The sequence below is a fragment of the Schistocerca piceifrons genome, chromosome 3 (genome assembly GCF_021461385.2).
Source record: "Schistocerca piceifrons isolate TAMUIC-IGC-003096 chromosome 3, iqSchPice1.1, whole genome shotgun sequence".
In the NCBI taxonomy this organism is placed as follows: domain Eukaryota; kingdom Metazoa; phylum Arthropoda; class Insecta; order Orthoptera; family Acrididae; genus Schistocerca; species Schistocerca piceifrons.
Window position 1 is genome coordinate 731698872 of NC_060140.1, and position 22259 is coordinate 731721130.

At 37.9% G+C, this 22259-nt stretch overlaps 1 protein-coding gene across 1 annotated transcript in view; it reads right to left on the bottom strand.

Moving 5' to 3' along the window:
• The window catches only part of LOC124789529 (lysyl oxidase homolog 3), a 143462-nt gene that overhangs the window by 9818 nt on the left and 111385 nt on the right, over positions 1-22259 (bottom strand). The window contains exon 7 of the mRNA XM_047256923.1: positions 9815-10067. Coding sequence (XP_047112879.1) covers positions 9815-10067 — 253 coding nt within the window. The remainder of the gene's footprint in view (positions 1-9814; positions 10068-22259) is intronic.

The window sequence follows — 22259 nt, forward strand, 5'->3', positions numbered from 1 at the left end:
TGTTGTCATGCCGGCAGAGGTCGCGTCCGAATTCTCGTGTGCCCTCTGGTGGACGGGACTCTATTTGAGGCAACTACCGTCCGTGACGCGCCATGCCAATGTGCGCCTCCCGCGATCTTTCTGGTGGCTACTACACTGATAATGGCAATGAAAATGATATCCCAATTTGGAAACCAACTGAACAAAATATAACAAGAGTAATTTTTAATTGGGATTCAGCAGTTAATATATCCACAAATTTTGACACCCCTTCCAGTGTTTTCAAAATACTGGTAACACAAGACATATTTAACAAAATGGTGTTGGAAACAAACAGATATGCAGTACAGAAAGTGTACAACATGACAGGCAAAAAAACGATCCCAACTAGCCAGTTGGGTTGACACTTCTGAGGAAGAAATAGACAAGTTTATTGCCATAATGCTAATTATGGGGTTAAATGAGGTCCCAGATATTTGATTTTATTGTTTAAAGAATTCACTGTACAAAAATAAAGTTATAAAAGCCACTATGCCTCATGATCTATTTATGGCATTATTATCTTGCTAGCATTTTATTGATAATGATGCCCCTAGAAACATAAATGACAAGTCTTACAAAGTACTGTTGTTAGCTGAATATCTGCAGAGTAACTTTCAAAATGCTCTGACCAATGGAAGAGATGTAGTAATTGATGAATGTATGAATCGTTAGAGAGGAAGATTGATTTTAGGCAGAATATCCCCAACAAGTCTCATGTGTAAAATGTAAAACTGTACAAAATTTATACACAGGAAAGCTATGTGAGTATCGTGTAAAACTGTACAAAATTTGTACAGAGGAAGGCTACACTTTTGCCCTGCGTATCTACCAAGAGAAAGATGATGAACTGCAATTTACAGGTCATGTTGAGGCTATCACTACAAAATATGTGAGCCTCTTTTTGAAAAGGTTGCATTCTGTATGCTGACAATTTCTATACAAACATTTTTCTAGTGCATAAGTTTTTAGATAATAAATATGCTTCTCAGTGGAACAATTAATCCAAATAGAGCAGGCCTGCTCAAGGATATTGTGGAGAAGGAGCTTAAAAAGGGGGAAATATGTGGAGCAGAGAACAATAATAGTCTCAAAATTTTTAACTAGGTGGATGACAGGAGGTTTAGAATGATTTCAGTGGTTCCTGAACATAATGATGGTTTAGAGACCATCAGGGAAAGGAAAAGGCTATGCTGGAGTACAAAATAAAGAAAAGCATTGATCTGAGTGACCAGACATCTTCGCATTATTTACCATTGAGAAAGGGGCAAAATGGTGGAGAAAAGTAGTAATGGAACTTTTACTAGGGACTTCTATAGTAAATGCTGGGATTCTGCATTGTAAAAACAGCACTTTGAGGAGAAGAACTTCGGATTTTCAAAAAGTCTGTTGCCTTGCATTTATGTGAATATGTGACCTGTGCCACTCCTCCATCAAGAAAGAAAGCCCATACTTTGCAAAAAACTAAGAGACTAGCAAGAAAATTTCAGTGACACTTCACATTGGGCTACAAGAGGGTTTTCACTCAGGAAGACAAAAAAAGCAGCAGAAAACAAAATCAAGAAAGTTACAACCTTCTGCAATGACTGTCCAGAACAACCTAAAATGTGCATCAGTTGTTTCAATGAAAACAATAAAACCAAGAATGAATTTTTAAGACTGCAGTTGTTAAAGAGTGCAAAGTTCATGTGAAAATGTCTTTATTTTTATTATTTCCTGTAAGATATGTATTTACCAAATAAAGCAGTATGGTGGAAATTTCCAACAAAAAAACATTATTTCAGGGCCACTGCAGGGTCTAGCTGGCCACTACTGCAGCAGTTTATGCAGCAATATGTCCTGTTTGCTATAGACAGCCCAGCAAGCACTCATGTAGTGACATCATACAGAATTATTATTACACTAGTGGTGTTTGGCACACTGGTGACCTGAGCCATACTTCAGCATAGTTTTCATCAGATCACCAGTGGGCTGGTATGAAATACAGGTGAGATATCAAATCTTCCTCGACAGGGAATGTGTTATGTGGAAAACAGCTAGTGACTTTATAAACACCCTCTACTTTTGTATTTTCTGTTGTCAGTGTTGTCATAATTATTATTAGCAGTAGTACCATCACTAGCAGCAGGAGTAGTAGTAGTAGTAGTAGTAGTAGTAGTAGTGATGGTGGTGGTAGTAGTAGTAATAGTATCACTAGAATTATTGCTATTATTTTTTAATCAATATTGTTATTTCAGGTGTCATTATATACATCAGCATCTTGTTTTAAAATTAATATGATGACTATAATTTTATTACCATGCGGCATATTAAAATCATCATCATACTTTAAGAAATTTTGATGTAGAAAATACTGTATATGTCAAACCTTGGTCCAGTGTAAGAGAGGTTCTCCGTCTATATCTACATATATATTATAAAATGTTTCTTTTACGATTCCTCCTAAACCAATGGACTGATTTCAACCAAACTTGGTATATATGCCACTTATTGACTGGAATGAAATACTGTGGTGGTATGAACCACCTCCCACTGGGGAGGGGTGAAAACAGGGTGACACAGGAGAGGGTCTGAGGGAGGAGGGAGGAGGAGGTGGACAGAGTGATGGGGAGATCTAAGTTGCATGTGTAAAGCTAGTAAATAAAATAAAAATAATGTCAATGCCCTTGCTGTCAGTTTTTCTCTACTCTGAAGTTATTTCGAAGTAATTATTATTGAAATGTTTGTTACAGCTCTGGGTGACAGAAAAGAGATTCAAAAGGGAAAAAAACCCATCATTAAGTAATTTTATAATTGGCCTGGTAATATGTACAGATTACACAGGAGTAGCTCCTAACAGCTATTCCTATATGTTACTCTATACCTTCATCTATACCATAACACTGAAGTTTCTTCCCTCAGATAGTGTCTGTGGTGTCTCAGCTGAAGTAATTATTGAAAATATGGCATGAACAGAATGAAATAATTTTGTGATTTTGTTTTCAATAAGGATATCACAGAAATATCAGGTGCTCATTTGAAATGTCTAATGTTGTTTACTGATTGGTTTCAAAGAACCCAACAGCTTTCTGTGCTGAGAAAACCATAACAAAATTGCGTGTGCAGACAATTTTTAGCTATAGAAACATGCTTTGCAGCATGACTTAAGTGAGCTGGGGCTGTCTTATGCGAATTGTGATTTATTCGTCTCATAACATGCAAAAGCTAATCATTTGATTAGAGTGCAGGAGACACATCAAAATATGGTTTATACAATTTCATTGATATAAATCTATGATTAATAAGATGATTGAAATGTTAATGTAACTTTTTGTAGAAAGATACATTCACACATTTACATAAAAAGACAATTGATATATTACATCCTGCTCAAGTATTCAGTTCATTATTCATGAATTCCTCAACTGAATAGTAGCATCACTGAAGTAGGATATCATGCAGATTTCTTTTCAGTGAATCTAGTTTCACACTCAGAATGTCCTTGGCTTTTAGTTTTTTTGTAAATTTTCATTTCCTTACACTGCGGACTTTGAGAATATCATTTTAAACGACAAGCAGGCAGCATAAAATTTTATTTATTTCTTGTATTGTAAGTGTGATCAAAGCAGTTCTCCTGGTATAATTCTAAATTGATATTTAAAAAATTATATCATAGATATATAGGGAGACCACTGTTAATAATTTATGATTTTTAAATACTGAGCAACAATATTTTCTTGGATGTACAGTGCACATGTTTCTAACAATTCCTTTCTGTAATTTCAGTATGTGCATTAAGTTGCTTGAATTTCCCCAAAAAACAATACCATACTGTATAACTGACTGGAAGTAGCTATGGCATGCAATTTTTCTTGTGTCCACATCAGTGGTATTAGCTAATATTTGCATTGCAAGTGCAATGCTACATAGTTTGTTTAATAGATATTCAACATATTTATTCCACTTTAAATTCTTGTTTAGGTTTAATATTAAAAATTTCACAGAATCCGCTTCTCCCAGAACTTGATTTATGTGATTTATTTTAATTTACTGGGATGTTGACTGTTTTGTTCTGAACTGGACCATGTGGGCTTCTGGGATGTTTAGGGTTAATCCACTGAAATGAAACCAAGTTTCTAAATGATCTATTGTATTGATGATGGTGATAAGAATAGTTTCTGGCTCCTGTTCTTCAATTAATACAGTCATGTCATCTGCAAATGAGACCGATGGGGCACTGATATTGGTTGATAGAGAGGTCATTAATGTAGAATAGAAACAAAATAGGTCCAAGGATAGAACCTTGAGGGGCACCTTGTGTCACTGTCTTCCATCTGGAAAAGCAATTTGCTGCATTTGAAGAGACAATCACTCTTTGTTTTCCATTGCACAGGTATGCAGTAAGCCACTGTAAAACACTATCCCTAATTCCATACATGTCAAGTTTGTGGATAAGAAGTGCATGATTTGTTGAGTTAAAAGCTTTTGTGAAATCACAAGAGATCCCTGTGACTTTATTTTTATTGTCTAATGATGTGCTACTCCTATCCACAAACTTGTGTATTGCATCTGTAGTGCTTTTCCCACATTGGAAGCCAAACTGAGTTTTCAAAATAATCTCATATTTTTCAATAAAATTTTGAATCTGGATGGCAGTAGCTTTTTTGAACAGTTTTTACAGGACTGGGAGAAGAGATATGGGACAATAATTTCCCATATCCTCTATTGACCTTTTTTTGAACAGCACACTTTAGCATCTCTGGGAAACATCCATGTTCAAAAGACGGGTTTATTATTAAAGATAGTGGGTGTCCTATTATTTTACACACAAATTTGAGAACTATTATGGGTATCCCACCCTAACCTGAAGAATTTTTGTTTTTCATTGTTAATATAATGTTTTCTACTTCTGTCACTGACACTACTTTAAATTTTGTGAAGCATTCCAACATTTGATCAAGTCCGAAGGGACATACTTTGTTGTCATAATCTGCAACACTGATATCTCATTTTGCTACATTTATGAAGAATTCATTGAAGTATTCTGAAATTTGAGCTGTTTTCACAATAAGCTTATCTTCAAGCTTGACTTTACAAAGTTCATGACCAGACACATTAACACCTAATTCAGATTTCACAACTGACCACACTGCCTTTGATTTATTCCCATGTCTTAAAATTAAACTATTATTTGCCATTTGCTTTGCTGCCTTGACAACTTTCTTAAACGTAATTTTGTACTGTCTAACACATTCAACAAAATCAGTATTTTTATTATATCTTAGTTCATTATGTAACTGCCTTTTCTTAGCACTTTATTAAAATAAGTTGTAGGTGAAACCATTTAATTGAAAACATTTAAAAAACTACTTAAGAATGCTTCAAAATTTGCAATGTTTGAAATATTTTTGTCAAAGTGCCATTCTGTCTCATTCAGCTTGTCATGAAATGAAATCATGTTTTCCTGATTAAAGTTTTGTTTTACATAGACCTTTTTACACAGAACTTCCTCACTTGATCTGGGCAACTCACTTAATAGTGCTGAATGAACAGAATACCCAAATCTAAACAAAATTTATGTACATCTTCAGAAAAATAATTTGTTAAAATATTGTCAATACACATAGCTGACTGAGCATTTTCCCTTGTTGATTCTGAAAAATTTAATTTGAAATTATATATTTTTTTAATAAGTCAGTGAATTCTGATGCTTGATCATTTTCACTCAACACTTTGATATTGAAATCAGCAGAAATTACAATTTTCTTCTGTTTTCTTTACTAAGGTGTTCTAGAAAAAACTGAATTTATGCAGGAAGTGCTCAGTTATCTCTTTCCCTGGGACTGTATAAATCGAGATTATATCAACTCTTTTTTTTTTTTGGGGGGGGGGGGGTTGGGGGGTGGGGGGGTCATCAGTCTACTGACTGGTTTGATGCGGCCCGCCACGAATTCCTTTCCTGTGCTAACCTCTTCATCTCAGAGTAGCACTTGCAACCTACGTCCTCAATTATTTGCTTGACGTATTCCAATCTCTGTCTTCCTCTACAGCTTTTGCCCTCTACCGCTCCCTCTAGTACCATGGAAGTTTATTCCCTCATGTCTTAGCAGATGTCCTATCGTCCTGCCCCTTTTCCTTATCAGTGTTTTCCACATATTCCTTTCCTCTTCGATTCTGCGTAGAACCTCCTCATTCCTTACCTTATCAGTCCACATAATTTTCCAACATTCGTCTATAGCACCACATCTCAAATGCTCTCTTCTGTTCCGGTTTTCCCACAGTCCATGTTTCACTACCATACAATGCTGTACTCCAGACGTACATCCTCAGAAATTTCTTCCTCAAATTAAGGCCAGTATTTGATATTAGTAGACTTCTCTTGGCCAGAAATGCCTTTTTTGCCATAGCGAGTCTGCTTTTGATGTCCTCCTTGCTCCGTCCGTCATTGGTTATTTTACTGCCTAGGTAGCAGAATTCCTAAACTTCATTGACTTCGTGACCATCAATCCTGATGTTAAGTTTCTCGCTGTTCTCATTTCTACTACTTCTCATTACCTTCATCTTTCTCCGATTTACTCTCAAACCATACTGTGTACTCATTAGACCGTTCATTCTGTTCAGCAGATCATTTAATTCTTCTTCACTTTCACTCAGGATAGCAATGTCATCAGTGAATCGTATCATTGATATCCTTTCACCTTGTATTTTTATTCCACTCCTAAACCTTTCTTTTATTTCCATCATTGCTTCTTCGATGTACAGATTGAAGAGTAGGGGCGAAAGGCTACAGCCTTGTCTTACACCCTTCTTAATACGAGCACTTCGTTCTTGATCATCCACTCTTATTATTCCCTCTTGGTTGTTCTACATATTGTATATAACCCATCTCTCCCTACAGCTTACCCCTACTTTTTTCAGAATCTCTAACAGCTTGCACCATTTTATATTGTAGAACGCTTTTTCCAGGTCGACAAATCCTATGAAAGTGTCTTGATTTTTCTTTAGCCTTGCTTCCATTATTAACCGTAATGTCAGAATTGCCTCTCTCGTCCCTTTACTTTTCCTAAAGCATTCTCAATTTTCTTTTCCATTCTTCTGTATATTATTCTTGTAAGCAGCTTCGATGCATGAGCTGTTAAGCTGATTGTGCGATAATTCTTGCACTTGTCAGCTCTTGCCATCTTCGGAATTGTGTGGATGATGCTTTCCCGAAAGTCAGATGGTATGTCGCCAGACTCATATATTCTACACACCAACGTGAATAGTCATTTTGTTGCCACTTCCCCCAATGATTTTAGAAATTCTGATGGAATTTTATCTATCCCTTCTGCCTTATTTGACCGTAAGTCCTCCAAAGATCTTTTAAATTCCGATTCTAATACTGGATCCCCTATCTCTTCTAAATCGACTCCTGTTTCTTCTTCTATCACATCAGACAAATCTTCACCCTCATAGAGGCTTTCAATGTATTCTTTCCACCTATCTGCTCTCTCCTCTGCATTTAACAGTGGAATTCCCGTTGCACTCTTAATGTTACCACCGTTGCTTTTAAAGTCACCAAAGGTTGTTTTGACTTTCCTGTATGCTGAGTCTGTCCTTCCGACAATCATATCTTTTCCGATGTCTCCACATTTTTCCTGCAGCCATTTTGTCTTAGCTTCCCTGCACCTCCTATTTATTTCATTCCTCAGCGACTTGTATTTCTGTATTCCTGATTTTCCCAGAACATGTTTGTACTTCCTCCTTTCAACAATCAACTGAAGTATTTCTTCTGTTACCCACGGTTTCTTCGCAGCTACCTTCTTTGTACCTATGTTTTCCTTCCCAACTTCTGTGATGGCCCTTTTTAGAGATGTCCATTCCTCTTCAACTGTACTGCCTACTGCGCTATTCCTTATTGCTGTGTCTATAGCGTTAGAGAACTTCAAACGTATCTCGTAATTCCTTAGTACTTCCGTATCCCACTTCTTTGCATATTGATTCTTCCTGACTAATGTCTTGAACTTCAGCCTACTCTTCATCACTACTATATTGTGATCTGAGTCTATATCTGCTCTTGGGTGTGCCTTACAATCCAGTATCTGATTTCAGAATCTCTGTCTGACCATGATGTAATCTAATTGAAATCTTCCCGTATCTCCCGGCCTTTTCCAAGTATACCTCCTCCTCTTGTGATTCTTGAACAGGGTATTTGCTATTACTAGCTGAAACTTGTTACAGAACTCAATTAGTCTTTCTCCCCTTTCATTCCTTGTCCCAAGCCCATATTCTCCTGTAACCTTTTCTTCTACTCCTTCCCCTACAACTGCATTCCAGTCGCCCATGACTATTAGATTTTCGTCCCCCTTTACATACTGCATTACCCTTTCAATATCCTCATACACTTTCTCTATCTGTTCATCTTCAGCTTGTGACGTTGGCATGTATACCTGAACTATCATTGTCAGTGTTGGTCTGCTGTTGATTCTGATTAGAACAGCCCGGTCATTGAACTGTTCACTGTAACACACCCTCTGCCCTACCTTCCTATTCATAACGAATCCTACACCTGTTATACCATTTTCTGCTACTGTTGATATTACCCGATACTCATCTGACCAGAAATCCTTGTCTCCCTTCCACTTCACTTCACTGACCCCTACTATATCTAGATTGAGCCTTAGTATTTCCCTTTTCAGATTTTCTAGTTTCCCTACCACGTTCAAGCTTCTGACATTCCACGCCCCGACTCGTAGAACGTTATCCTTTCGTTGATTATTCAATCTTTTTCTCATGGTAACCTCCCCTTGGCAGTCCCCTCCCAGACATCCGAATGGGGGACTATTCTGGAATCTTTTGCCAATGGAGAGATCATCATGACATTTCTTCAATTACAGGCCACATGTTCTGTGGATACACATTACGTGTCTTTAATGCAGTGGTTTCCATTGCCTTCTGCATCCTCATGTCGTTGATCATTGCTGATTCTTCCACCTTTAGGAGCAATTTCCCACCCCTAGGACAAAAGAGTGCCCTGAACCTGTATCCGCTCCTCCGCCCTCTTTGACAAGGCCGTTGGCAGAATGAGGCTGACTTCTTATGCCGGAAGTCTTTGGCCGCCAATGCTGATTATTTATCAAAATTTAGGCAGTGGCGGGAATCGAACCCGGGACCGAAAATGTTTCAATTATGAATCAAAGACGCTACCCCTAGACCACAGGCACTTCCCAACACGTAGGTTCCTTAATTTGACACAGCACCCCTCAAAACTACACTCTTCATTTAAAAAGTTAAAGTCACTTTTTACATGGTAATCTAAATCTGAATGAATAAGTATGCATGAACCTCCAAGTTACTTACTTTTCCTACAAAAGCTGGCAGCTATCTTAAAGTTTTCAGTTTTACTTAAGATTTTTATTGTACCTTCACTAAGCCAGTGTTCATTTAAACAAATTACTTTAACATTTTTAAACTCAGACAAAAAATTTCAAGCTTGTCTATTTTAGAGCTTTTATCACCAGAGTATTCAACACTTAATCCTTTTACTATACAATGCATGATATATGTACACTCATTTCTATTTATAATTTTGCTATTAAAACCATCTAAATTTTCAATCAAGCAGCAATACTTCCGTACTTAATACACAGAATTTTGTTGTCAACAGAAAGCCGTATGGTGTTTGCACATCTTAACATATGTTAATCAAAAAACTACCTTTCCTTTCTGTTTGCATCATGCATAGAAGTAACATCTGATCATAAGATTTTGGAATTCATCTCTTATATTTAAAGCATTTCTATTCTATTTATTTTTAAGGTGCTTCCTGAAATCATACCTTGAATGTGTACATTCCAGGACTCAGTTCTGATATATCCACCCACTGGCAATCAATATTATGCCTATAAATATCAGAACAGTTTACAGAAATTCCTTGATCTCCAAAATTGGCACAGGCGTAGAAGGGACGCACCCCAGGCATGCATTGGTTGTCCTCTAGACAGAATGATGCCTTATGGCCTTCTGCCACTTTCACTCCTTTTGAATCCAAAATATCAAAAGTTGCAAATACTTCCATACTGTGGTAATGCCTGAAAGGAAAGTGTTTATGGAGAGATTAGAATGGAATATTTTAATAAAGGCATGCAATTTAATGCAACACTGCATTAAGGCCACACTTTATGCCTATTCTACATTACAGCTGGTGTAGCAATAGCATAAAAACTTGATTTAGCTATTCAAATTGCATGCTGTTAACTTCCAGCAGCGTTGTAAAATTTATGTCTAAAAGAAATGAAGTGAATATTCTTTTAAACCTTGTAGCAATATACCATAAAATTTGTGGTGTCACCGCCAGACACCACTCTTGCTAGGTGGTAGCCTTTAAATCGGCAACGGTCTGTTAGTATACGTCGGACCCGCGTGTCGCCACTGTCAGTGATTGCAGACCGAGCGCCACCACACGGCAGGTCTAGAGAGACTAACTAGCACTCGCCCCAGTTGTACAGCCAACTTTGCTAGCGATGCAACCCTGACAAATACGCTCTCATTTGCCGAGACGATAGTTAGCATAGCCTTCAGCTACGTCATTTGCTACGACCTAGCAAGGCGCCATAGCATTTGATATTTATCTTGAAGCATGTACAGTCAAGAGAGATGTTCTCCAATTGTGGATTAAAGTTAAGTATTCCAAGAACTACGTTTTTTTCTTTATAGGATAATTACTTTACCTTGTTCCCGACCTCACGCCAATCTGCGTGAGCTTAACAGCGTGCATTTCGGCCTCCTCTAGCAACATGGTGTTGGCTCTTCTGCCAACACTTCAAAATTAGTTAAATAAATGTTTTAACTGTCTGCTCGCTGTTCTTTTGTATGTGAAGTGTTGTGTCATCAGGTTATAGGGGACTACATTTCTGTGGGTGACTGTATGTAACCAGTTTCTGTGTGTGGACTGTATAGTTTCTTGTGGTGTCCAAACAATGGCTCTTATTGTTTTATTCACAGCGAAAGTTGTGACATTAAATTGCAGAACAAAAGCAGCTTGACACCTAATCTTAGAAACCAAAGCTATAGCTCCCATCCTTACATTGAAATGACAGATGACAAGTAACACTAGTGGCACATAAATTATTGTTTTTTTTCAAATATCAGTTAACAATGATTGTGAAAATTAAATAGGATATTGTGTTGAAAGAAGAAATTATTATTTCCCTAACTCTATGAAAATAAATCCTCCATCCTCATATCTAATATTTTTATATTTACACTTTGTATTTCACACGATCATTCAGTAGACTTCTTCTCTCAAGTATATGAACTTACATTTAGCAAAAACAAGATATGAGAAGTTAATAGATGACTTTGCATGACACGCAAAAGAAGTAAAAAGAAAAAACAGACAAATTAACTAGCTGTATTCGGACCAAAAGACTTCCAATACGCTCACTGGAAATCTTTTGGTATGAAAACATAACGGTAGGAGACAATCACATTATGATTTGTGAGATTATTGAGATGCTAGACATGTCATACAAATGGGTACATAATATACTATAAGAATTTTTGCATACGGAAAAATGGATTCTGAGTGGGGGGACATGTTTGTTGACCCAGACCAGTAATGTTCACGGATGCAGTAAAAAGGTTTCTGGCTCTTATTACTCACAGTTGTACTGCATAAAAAGGGAAAATGTAGTAAGCGATTATGTTTTTCCTTTCAACATTTTTGAAGTGACAGGGCCAGTGTGTGTGTGTGTGTGGGGGGGGGGGGGGGGGGGGGGGCAGTGATAAAAAGTTTGAAATTATGTGTAAAGTTGGTTGCAAGTGACTAAGTACTCTCATTCTCAAAAATCAGATGATAATAGTCTGGCTATCTGGCTATTTGCGTGTCTGGCCTTGTCACTTCAAAAATGTTGAAAGGAAAAAAGTTTATTGCTTACTACATTTTCACTTTTAATGCAGTACAACTGTCGCATCAGACATGACTTCATAATTTATTATTTCCTTGCTACTAACTCTATTTGCAAAGTACTCTTGCATCAGGACAATGTACCTGCTTTCCTGTGGGCAAGTGCCCAATTTAATAGGAAATATGTGTTTGCTGGACTTCAGAATAGATCCCCTACTCATCCTATTTTTGAGTTTAAGTCCCAAGTGAATTAAAAAAAAAAATCATATAAAGGTTTGGAGGGAAATAATTTTGGGGGCTAAAGGGGTTATCTTTCCTGAAAATGACTGCAGAGCAGAGTTTCAAACAAATGTCCTTACTGAAAAGATGTAAAAAATTGAATCTTATTGGACAAAATGCTCTATACAGATTATGTTGAGATTATGTTTTGTTTTGCATTAAGCTTCTGTAGTTTTTTTTATCCAAGTTATAAATCCATTTTCATACACGGGACAAGCATGGTTCAAAGAACTTTAATTTTTTTGTGGTTTCTTGAAGTAGTTTTGGGTGACATTAAAGATGGATCTCATAAAAATTATTGCTGATTCCATCCCTCTATTTGTCCAGACAAGTTGATCTACCATTTATAACTTAATACTGGCTGTATATTTATTAATCCATACATGTTATAAAAGTCTATGTATGTATGTACATATGTATGTTCCAAAAGTCCTCGTAAACCACTGGATCAATTTCAACCAAAGTTGGTACATGTATCACTTACCATTGGGAAAGAACTACTGTAAAACTAAAAGCATTTGTCTCTCAAAGGGGTGATCGTGGGGATCAAAATGTAGGGTAGATCATGACATGCAAATAGCCAGACTATTTTCATCTGGTTTTTGAAAATGAGTGTACTTAGTGTACCTAGTGACTTGCAACCAACTTTACACCTAATTTCAAACATTTTATCACTGTCCCCTTCCCCTCCCCCCTGGTCCTGCCACTTCAGAAATGCTGAAAGGAAAGAAGTTTATTGCGTACCACATTTTCACTTTTCATGCAGTACAACTGCCTTATCAGACATGACTTCATAATTTATTACTTCCTTGCTACTAACTCTGTTTGCAACAAATTTGTCAGAAAGTATTCACATGTACCATTGAATGTACTCTCAAAAATTTATAATTGTACAACACATAGTTCAGGAGATACATCAATAAACACTGAGATGTATGTAAAAATGTTACATCATGCATGATATTTTAATTTATTATTTCTTTACTGCTGACTCTATTCACAACACATTTTACAGACAGTAGCCACATATACCACTGTACATACCTGTGACACTATATCATTGTGCAATACATGATTCGGAAGGTATCACTACGTAAACAATAAGCTGCGAGAAAAAGAAACTGCTGGGTAAACTTGCTAGCAATACATGTGAAATATGGGTGCAAATATGTGTGAAATATATTAAATATGCATGAAATATATGTGATATGTGCATATGCATGCAAAGCCAAGGGTAAGATACAGCTACTAAACCCCTGGATCGATTTCAACAAGACTTGGTACCCACATTACTTACTGGGAAGAAATACAGTGGTGGTAAGAACCAGCAACCCCCTATTACAGTGGTCAGGTCATGATAGCATGGGGAGAGAAGGGGGTGCCGGAGATGGATAGACAGAGAGGAGAAAGGAAGAGATGGACAGAGACAGAGGGGGAAGAAGGAGATGGAGTGGAGTAGGTGGTGATGGGCAGAGAGAGGGGAGGGGGAAAAGAACAGAAAGGGAAGAGGATGAGATGGACAGAGATAGGAGAGAGGGAGACATGGTAATATGAGGGAAAGAAGAGGAGATGTACTGAGAAGAGGGGACAGGAGGAGATGGACAGTGGGAGAGAGAGGAGGAAATGGACAGATAAAGGGAAGAGGAGGAAATGGATGGAGGGTGGGCAGAGGAGGGACAGACAGAGAGAAGTGGAGGAGGAAGTGGACAGAGAGAGGTGGAGGAGGAAGTGGACAGAGAGAGGCGGAGAAGGAGATGGACGAGGAGAGGAGGGGGAGGAGGAGATTGATAGAGAGAGAGGGGGGGACAAGAGGAGATGGATAGAGAGATGAGAAAGGAGGAGATGGGCAGAGAAAGGAAAGAGGAGACGATGGACAGTGAGAAGAGGAGGAGAAGATAGGGGGTTTGGAATAGAGGGACAGAGGGTGAAGGAGTAGATGAACAGAGGGGGCAGGAAGGTGGAGATGGACAGAGAGAGGGGGGATGGACAGATGGGTGGAGAGAGAGTGGAGGAGCAAATACACACAGAGAGGGGAGGGAGGAGATGGGCAGAAAGTGAGGTGTGGTGCATGTGGACACAGAGAGAGGGCAGAGTAGAGATGGATAGAGAGGGGGATGATGAGACAAACAAATAGAGGATTGGAACAAATACATACCCAGGGAATTCCGAGTACTCAGCTAGTAAGTAAAATAAAAAGGAAAGAAAAATATCTCTCCCTAAACAAGTCATCCACAGACTTTATTGTAAGGTACACATGACTGTGGGGTGATTGGTATGGTTGAAAATGAACATACTTTGTATGCCACAATTGCATTGTAGATGCTTTTGTTGCTCCAAGATGACAAGTTTCATCAAGGGTACATGTGTTGATAAAAATCCCATTAATAAAATTCACACAGTTGGTAAAATGCACACAAATGATAAAAAACACACGGCTAAAATCATTGTATAAACCACGCAATCTGGAGGCAAACATGATTCTGACAAGCTTGCCATACAGCACTATGCTGCCAGCAGAGTGTTGACATAAAGGTGGCACCAGCTACGAAGTTATCTATGTCACTGCTGGATGGCATATGTAGTACATGTTAAATGATCACGTACAGTGATTACCAGCAACGATTGGTGGTGCACTAGAAAAAATGTTTGATTTTTCAGTGTTCAATAGAACATTTAGGGATGCTACCTGGCAAAACATATAAAATTGCTATGGGCCTATGTAATTACATACTGTGGCCTTATTGACAGTGTGAAAACAACAGTAATAATCAAAAACTTAAAAAAAAACAATATCTTTGATTTACAAAGCAATATGATGTAAAAAGAAGAAAACTGCACTGGTGTGAGTGTAAATGCTAATCTGGCCATATCCAGACGGGTCCTGCAAAGTGTCCCCACAGAAAAAAGGGGGGGGGGGGGTGTGTGCAAAAGCCACAAGGTGCTGAACTTCATTCAAAAGTCGTCTGATTCAAAGGCTGATGCAAACCTTAGTGGGAGTGAGTTGTGTACTGCAGAATCAATTAAAATGGTACATACCAAATTAAAAGCATGAATGAGTCTTTGTAGAGCATATTTCACACAGCATGGATTACAGACATCCTCTGCATGCTGTATGACATACTCACACAAGCACTATTATCAACTGTTCATACTTTTAATTTTATTTAGTCATCTACATAATTTTTTTATGGTATATGTCATTTCGATTGATTCTGCAGTAGACACATCACACCCAGTAAGATTTGCATATGCCTCTTGATTAGATGACTTTTGAAGAAAGTTCAGCACCAAATGGCTTTTGGGTGTGTTGCCCCTTTTTTCTATGTGGGTACTTTGTGGGACCCATCTAGGTCTGGCCAGTTTCGGATTCATGCTTGCACCAGTGCGGTTTTCTTCTTTTCACATCATTTTGCTTTGTAAATTAAAGTTATTGATTTTTTAAGTTTTTGATTGTTATTGTTGTTTTCACACTATCAATAAGGGCACAGCATGTAATTACAACAGATTTTATATGGGCGTGCACCCATAGTAATTTTATATGTTTCACCAGGTGGCATTCCTAATTGTTCAATACAGCACTTTGAAAAATCAAACTTTCTTTTGGTGCATCACTATTCATTGCTGGTAACCACAGTACATGATCATTTAGCATGTACTACACATGCCATCCAGCAACAAGATAGATAACTTTGTAGCAACTGCTACCTCATCTGCAGCTCGTGGTGTAGTGGCTAGCATTGCTGCCTCTGGATCGTGGGGACCTGGGTTTGATTCTCGGCTGGGTTGAGGATCTTCTCTGCCCAGGGACTGGGTGTTTGTGTTGTTCTCATCATTTCATCATCAGCATCATTTGTGACAATTGCTAGATTGGACTGTGTAATAAATTGGGCTGAGTAAAACTTGGGACTTTATACGGGTGCTGATGACCGAGCATTTGAGCACCCCATAAGCCAAACATTGTCATCATTAAGTGCCACCCTATGTCAACACTGATGGCAGCATGGTGCTGTGTGGCAAGCTTGTAAGAATCTTGGTGATTAATCAGGTTTCTGCCAGTTATTCATGTCTTTCCTGCACAATATTTTAACTATGTGACTTGCAGTCTTCTAGCACCTGAAGAAGACTACGAGTCATGCAGTTGAAATATCATGCAGGAAAGATGCAAATAACTGGCAGAAATCCAATTAATTAACATGACAATGTTTTGCCGGGAAAGCCTGAAGAATTATATTGTAAGAATCGTGTTTGCCTCCAGCCCGCATTGATGATACAAGGATTTTAGCTGGGGTTTTTATCATTTGTGTTCATTTTACCGACCGAGTGTATTTTATCAACTGGATTTTTATCAAGGCATGTATATGTGGAGAGTGCCTTTCATGCTTTGACTTCATGTAGTGTAACATGGCAGTTTTATAGTGAGTTCCAGAAGGTGCATGGAATATTGTATATTTTTATATGTCCATCACATGAGTTGTAGTCTCCCTCCACCCTCCATATTATCTTTGTTTCCCCTTAGATCAGATGATGGCAGCAGAAGACTGTTGAAACTGGTCATTGTGGAGAGATAAAAGAGTGTACACTGTGATCACAGCATATGAAGTGTGTTCATGTTCAACATATTTTCTTGGTTATTAAGATTGGATTTTTCCTTAGTTGACATAATTCTGATTAATATTGGATTCTTGGTAGCAGGGAGTGTCCATCCATCTTTCTTTGGGTATTATATTGTGGACAAGATATGAGAAGTGTCATGTTAATCTCTGTGTTCATATTGGTGGCATTCATAAATAAAACATTATTACTGACTGATACGGGAAAACTCACAGATGTATCTCCCAGGTTTGAACCACTTAGCAAGGCAGCTACCAAAGTATGATGGCAACAAATTTCTTCTGGATCTACAGGAAATTACAAGTATGGGAACTAATATTAATTCATTCATAATAGGTAGCCTTACAAGGAAATAGAACTGGTAATGAGTACAATCAGGAAGAAACACATTTCATAATCAGAACACCAGAGAACAGGATCATCAGGAGCAAAATAGAAAAATTGTGGAATAGTAAGTGCAACATTAAGTGGATTACAGAAATCAAGGAAGATATGGATGAGCTACAGGTTACATTGGAAGACCTAAGAAACAAAACTGACAAAATCAGGAAACTCACAGACAAACGAACCAGACTGAAAACGAGAATCAACAAACAGACAATAGGAAGGGTGATTTCTGATGAAGAAAGAAGGATGAGATCCAAGAGAATGAAGAAGTACTGGGCTGACAGGAAACTGAAAAATTCCTGATATAAAGTTGGTTACAGTGGTCCAATGAAGGCCATAAAATGTAAATAAATAAATAGATAAATATATCTAAAAACAAAGAAGATGTGACTTACCAAACGAGAGCGCTGGCAGGTTGATAGACACACAAGCAATTTTTGCGGAGGGAATGTAAATAAAACTTAATGGGGTCGTTGTGGGGATGTTGTGAGGGTGACATGGTATTAGAAGGTGGAAAGTGTGACTTGAGGCAGAAATGAAAATAAAAATTTATGGGGAGAGATAAAGGTGAACTGGAAAGCAACTGGAGATCTGGTGTGAAAAAAGGCGAAAAAGTGTTGGTAAAAGCTGAGCTATGTTGATCCTGTGGTGAACTTGGGGTGGTAAACAACGATGTGCACAAAGGTTAGGTGGTCGTGTTGCCTCCAAAACACGTTAAAGGGTGGAGAAATTCGGGAGAAATTTCGAAAAAACTGCGTGCAAATGTATTAAAAGGAGTGGTTTTGTGGGTGTCAGGTTATGAAAATGAGGCTAACAATTGTCTGACGAAGAAATAATGACGTTAAAACCTGTGGGAAGCGGCTAAAAATGATCAGTGATGTGGGCAAAACGGAAATGGACATAAAGCGAAAGTTATTAGAACTAGCCGAAATGCTTGTTTAATAGGTGAAAGGAACTGTTTGTGAACTGGAAACTGTGGATTTTATAGCAGCGGTAGTGTTGAAAGCGGAAGAAAAAAAATTTTTGGTTATGGTTTGAAAGTGGGTTACGTATTATTGAGTATATATAGGCGGGATAAAATTGTATGGTAGATTACGGTAAAAAGGAGAAGGCGAATACAAAGTGAAACTACTTGCAAAAACAGAAAGAGAAAATAAGATGACAGAAAAAGATTTCGAAATGCAACAGTGACAATAACAAACGTAATTGTTGGGTTCAAATTAATGATATGAATATAATAGAGGGAAACATTCCACGTGGGAAAAATATGTCTAAAAACAAAGAAGATGTGACTTACCAACCTGCCAGCGCTCTCATTTGGTAAGTCACATCTTCTTTGTTTTTAGCTAGATATATTTTTCCCACGTGGAATGTTTCATATGCTGCCCATATGCTGCATCCACATGTATACCCACTGGCAGAGATGCTAAATTACTTCCGCCCTGAAAAGGCCATATAGGGCTAAAAAAGGCCTGTTTTCTGTCATGATCTCAATTGCAAAACAAGTGAGGGCAAGCGATTTCCTAGCAGTGAGTCTATTCCTGAAAAGGCAATGATAACTCAGCTTTACAGGGCAAAAAGAAAGATTCATTGCATATTTCACTAGTAAAAAAGGAAAAGAAACAGTGTTTAAAATATTGAATAAAGTGTCAGGAAGAAATATACTGGGGATGTAAGTGGTACAATCAGTAGTTCATAATGTGGCCTCTCTACCAAGTTTTGAGTAGTAACTAATAGTGTTTATGAATGCATATTTTCTGAGTTCATAAAAACCATTGATAATTATTTAAAAATAATTGCAAGGCTACCTATTTATTTATTTATATAATAGAGGGAAACATTCCACGTGGGAAAAATATATCTAGCTAAAAACAAAGAAGATGTGACTTACCAACCTGCCAGCGCTCTCATTTGGTAAGTCACATCTTCTTTGTTTTTAGATATATTTTTCCCACGTGGAATGTTTCCCTCTATTATATAAATAAATAAATAGGTAGCCTTGCAATTATTTTTAAATAATTATCAATGGTTTTTATGAACTCAGAAAATATGCATTCATAAACACTATTAGTTACTACTCAAAACTTGGCAGAGAGGCCACATTATGAACTACTGATTGTACCACTTACATCCCCAGTATATTTCTTCCTGACACTTTATTCAATATTTTAAACACTGTTTCTTTTCCTTTTTTACTAGTGAAATATGCAATGAATCTTTCTTTTTGCCTTGTAAAGTTGCTTGTAAGTAAGTCCAAGTGAATGGAAATGATATTTACTCCTTAAATTGGTACAACATTCAGACATCAGACTACTGATATACATGAGCACCATCTGAGTTTCTCCCTGGTATGAATATTAAAACAGTATTGTTGTGGACTTCAGTCCAAACACTGGTTTGATGCATCTCTCTGCTGCATCTACCTCAATACTCCACAATACACCTTACAGTGTGTGGTGGAGGGTCTATTCTGTTCAGGTCTCCTCCTCCCTATGTAACCATTGCAATCTCCATCCTCCTGAACCTGCTTACTGTTATCTCCCTTGGTCTCGCTGCAACAGTTCTCCCAAGGACCAAAACCTTCTGACTTCTGTTGTCTTTTAGTCTGTACTATTTATCATCCATGTTCCCCTTGCAAGTTCCAAACAAATATTGTAATAAAAGAGTTCCTAAAACTTAAATTTATATAAGGTGATGAAACACCTCTCTTTCTGAGGAAAGCTTTTTTTGCTATTGCCAGTCTCCATTTTCTGTCCTCTATCCTTTGGCCGTTGTAACTTATTTTGCTATCTAAATAGCAAAACTCATCTACTACTCATACTGTCAGTATCTCATTTCCGAATCTAATTCTCTGAGCATCTCCTGATTTAAGTTGATTACATTCTATTACATTTCTTTTACTTTCTTTTGATATTTGTATTATAGCATACTTTCCAGATACTGTCCAGTCTATTAAATTGCTCTTCTGAGTCCTCTTACTGCTTGACAGAATTATGGGACAATATTATCGACTAACCTAAAAGTTTCTCCTCATTGAACTTTAATCCCATTTCCCTATTTTTTGGTTTCCTGTATTGTTTGGTCAATGTAGAGATTGAACAACACTGGGGATTGACTGCAATCCTGTCTCATTCTTACCTCAGCTATTGCCTCTTGTCTGTTCTTTGACTCTTATAATTGCGGTCTGGTTCCTGTACAGGTCAAAGATATATTTTTGCTCCTTGTGTTTTATGCTTTCTACCTTTATAATGTCAAATATTATATTACAATCTACATTTTCAGAAGCATCCTTTAAATCTACAAATGCTATAAATGTAGTTTTTTTATTGTTTTGTTTCAAACTATCTTCTAGTGTCAGTATTGCCTATTGGTATGTTTCTACCTTTCTAAGGAATGAAATGTGATCTTCCCCAAGGTTAGCTCCTATCAGTCTTTGCATTCTTATGCTCATAATGTGTGTTAATGTTTTGCAATCATGGCATTTTAAACACACAGTTTGATAATGTTCACATCCGTCAGCGCCTGCCTATTGTGGGACTGGGATTATTACATTCTTCTTGAAACCTGAAGGTATTTCATCTGTCACAAATTTTGCATACTGGGTGATACAGTCTAATCATAGTAAGTTGTCTCAGGAATCACATTGTTTCTGCATATACATGACAACACTATAAAACCGTCCTGCCAGCACAAACATCACTATGCTAGCTGATGGTGATTATTTGACTTGTAAGCTGGAGGGAAAGACCCCAAAACAGGAAAAGATTGACATGCCAGTCAGTCTACAGGGGAGCAGAGAGCCCAAACACTGTGTAGAGAATAGCAAGGAAGGAAGCACGAAACACAACCAGTATGAATGACCAAAACAGCTAGCACCTGGAACCAAGAGCAGTAACACCTGGCTTGGTTCTGCTTTTATGAGACACCATGCACACTATCTGTGATAGCTTTTGACATTGTTCTGCCATGAACCTGAACCAGCCCATATGCTGCATCCACATGTATACCCACTGGCAGAGATACTAAATTACTTCCGCCCTGAAAAGGCCATATAGGGCTAAAAAAGGCCTGTTTTCTGTCATGATCTCAATTGCAAAACAAGTGAGGGCAAGCGATTTCCTAGCAGTGAGTCTATTCCTGAAAAGGCAATGATAACTCAGCTGATTCTGCCAGAGTAGCAGCAGATTTTGGAAGCTGGCATATTGGCTGGTCTACCTTCATCAGCAGGGGTGAGGACCCATCCATGGTGAATGGGGAAAGGAGGGTGCAGGTTCCAAGTCTATGGGCTCAGCAGCAGGAGCTGCAGGAGTAATTGCCACTGGGTCCTATTTCCAAGTAAAAGTAATACAGCAGAGGACATGGCAGGGGCAGCAGTGGATGTGGATTGCTACTGGGAAAATGCTCGACTAACCCCATCATCCAGTTGGTGTGGAGACAGTACTGTCATGGATCCAAGGAGTCATATGTGCAACTGATCTGAATGATGGGTCAGGTGGTTCGAACCTACATCCACCACAAACAAACGCCAACCTTTGTACCGCACTACTACACGTGGCAGCCACCCCTGTTGGTGGCCAAAAGACTGGGTCTGAATGGCAGCCTCACAAGGGAAACAGGGCAGGTCACAATAGGCTGGGGCATGTGACTCAGGTTATAAAAAATCCAGGAGGCTCATGGCTGGTCCCCATGCAAACATTCCACTGGACTGCATCCATTAACTGGCATCAACCAGTATGTGGTTCGATTAGATTAGATTTACTTTCATTCCAATTGATCCATAGTGAGGAGGTCCTCCAGGATGTAGAACATGTCAGGAAAACAACAATACATGACAAATATTTACAACTAAAACAAATAAGCTAATGTACCATTCCATAGATCCCAAGTGGAATGATTGTCATTTTTTAATGAACGCTAAATGAAAGAGTCATTTCACAAATACTAGTGCACTGAATTTAAAATAAAAAAGTTTATTTATTTATTTATAAGGTAAGAAATGTGTAATACAGCTACTATAATACAATGAACACATTACTGCACAGAAATGGTGCAGAAGTTAGATTGTGCTTACACACACACACACACACACACACACACA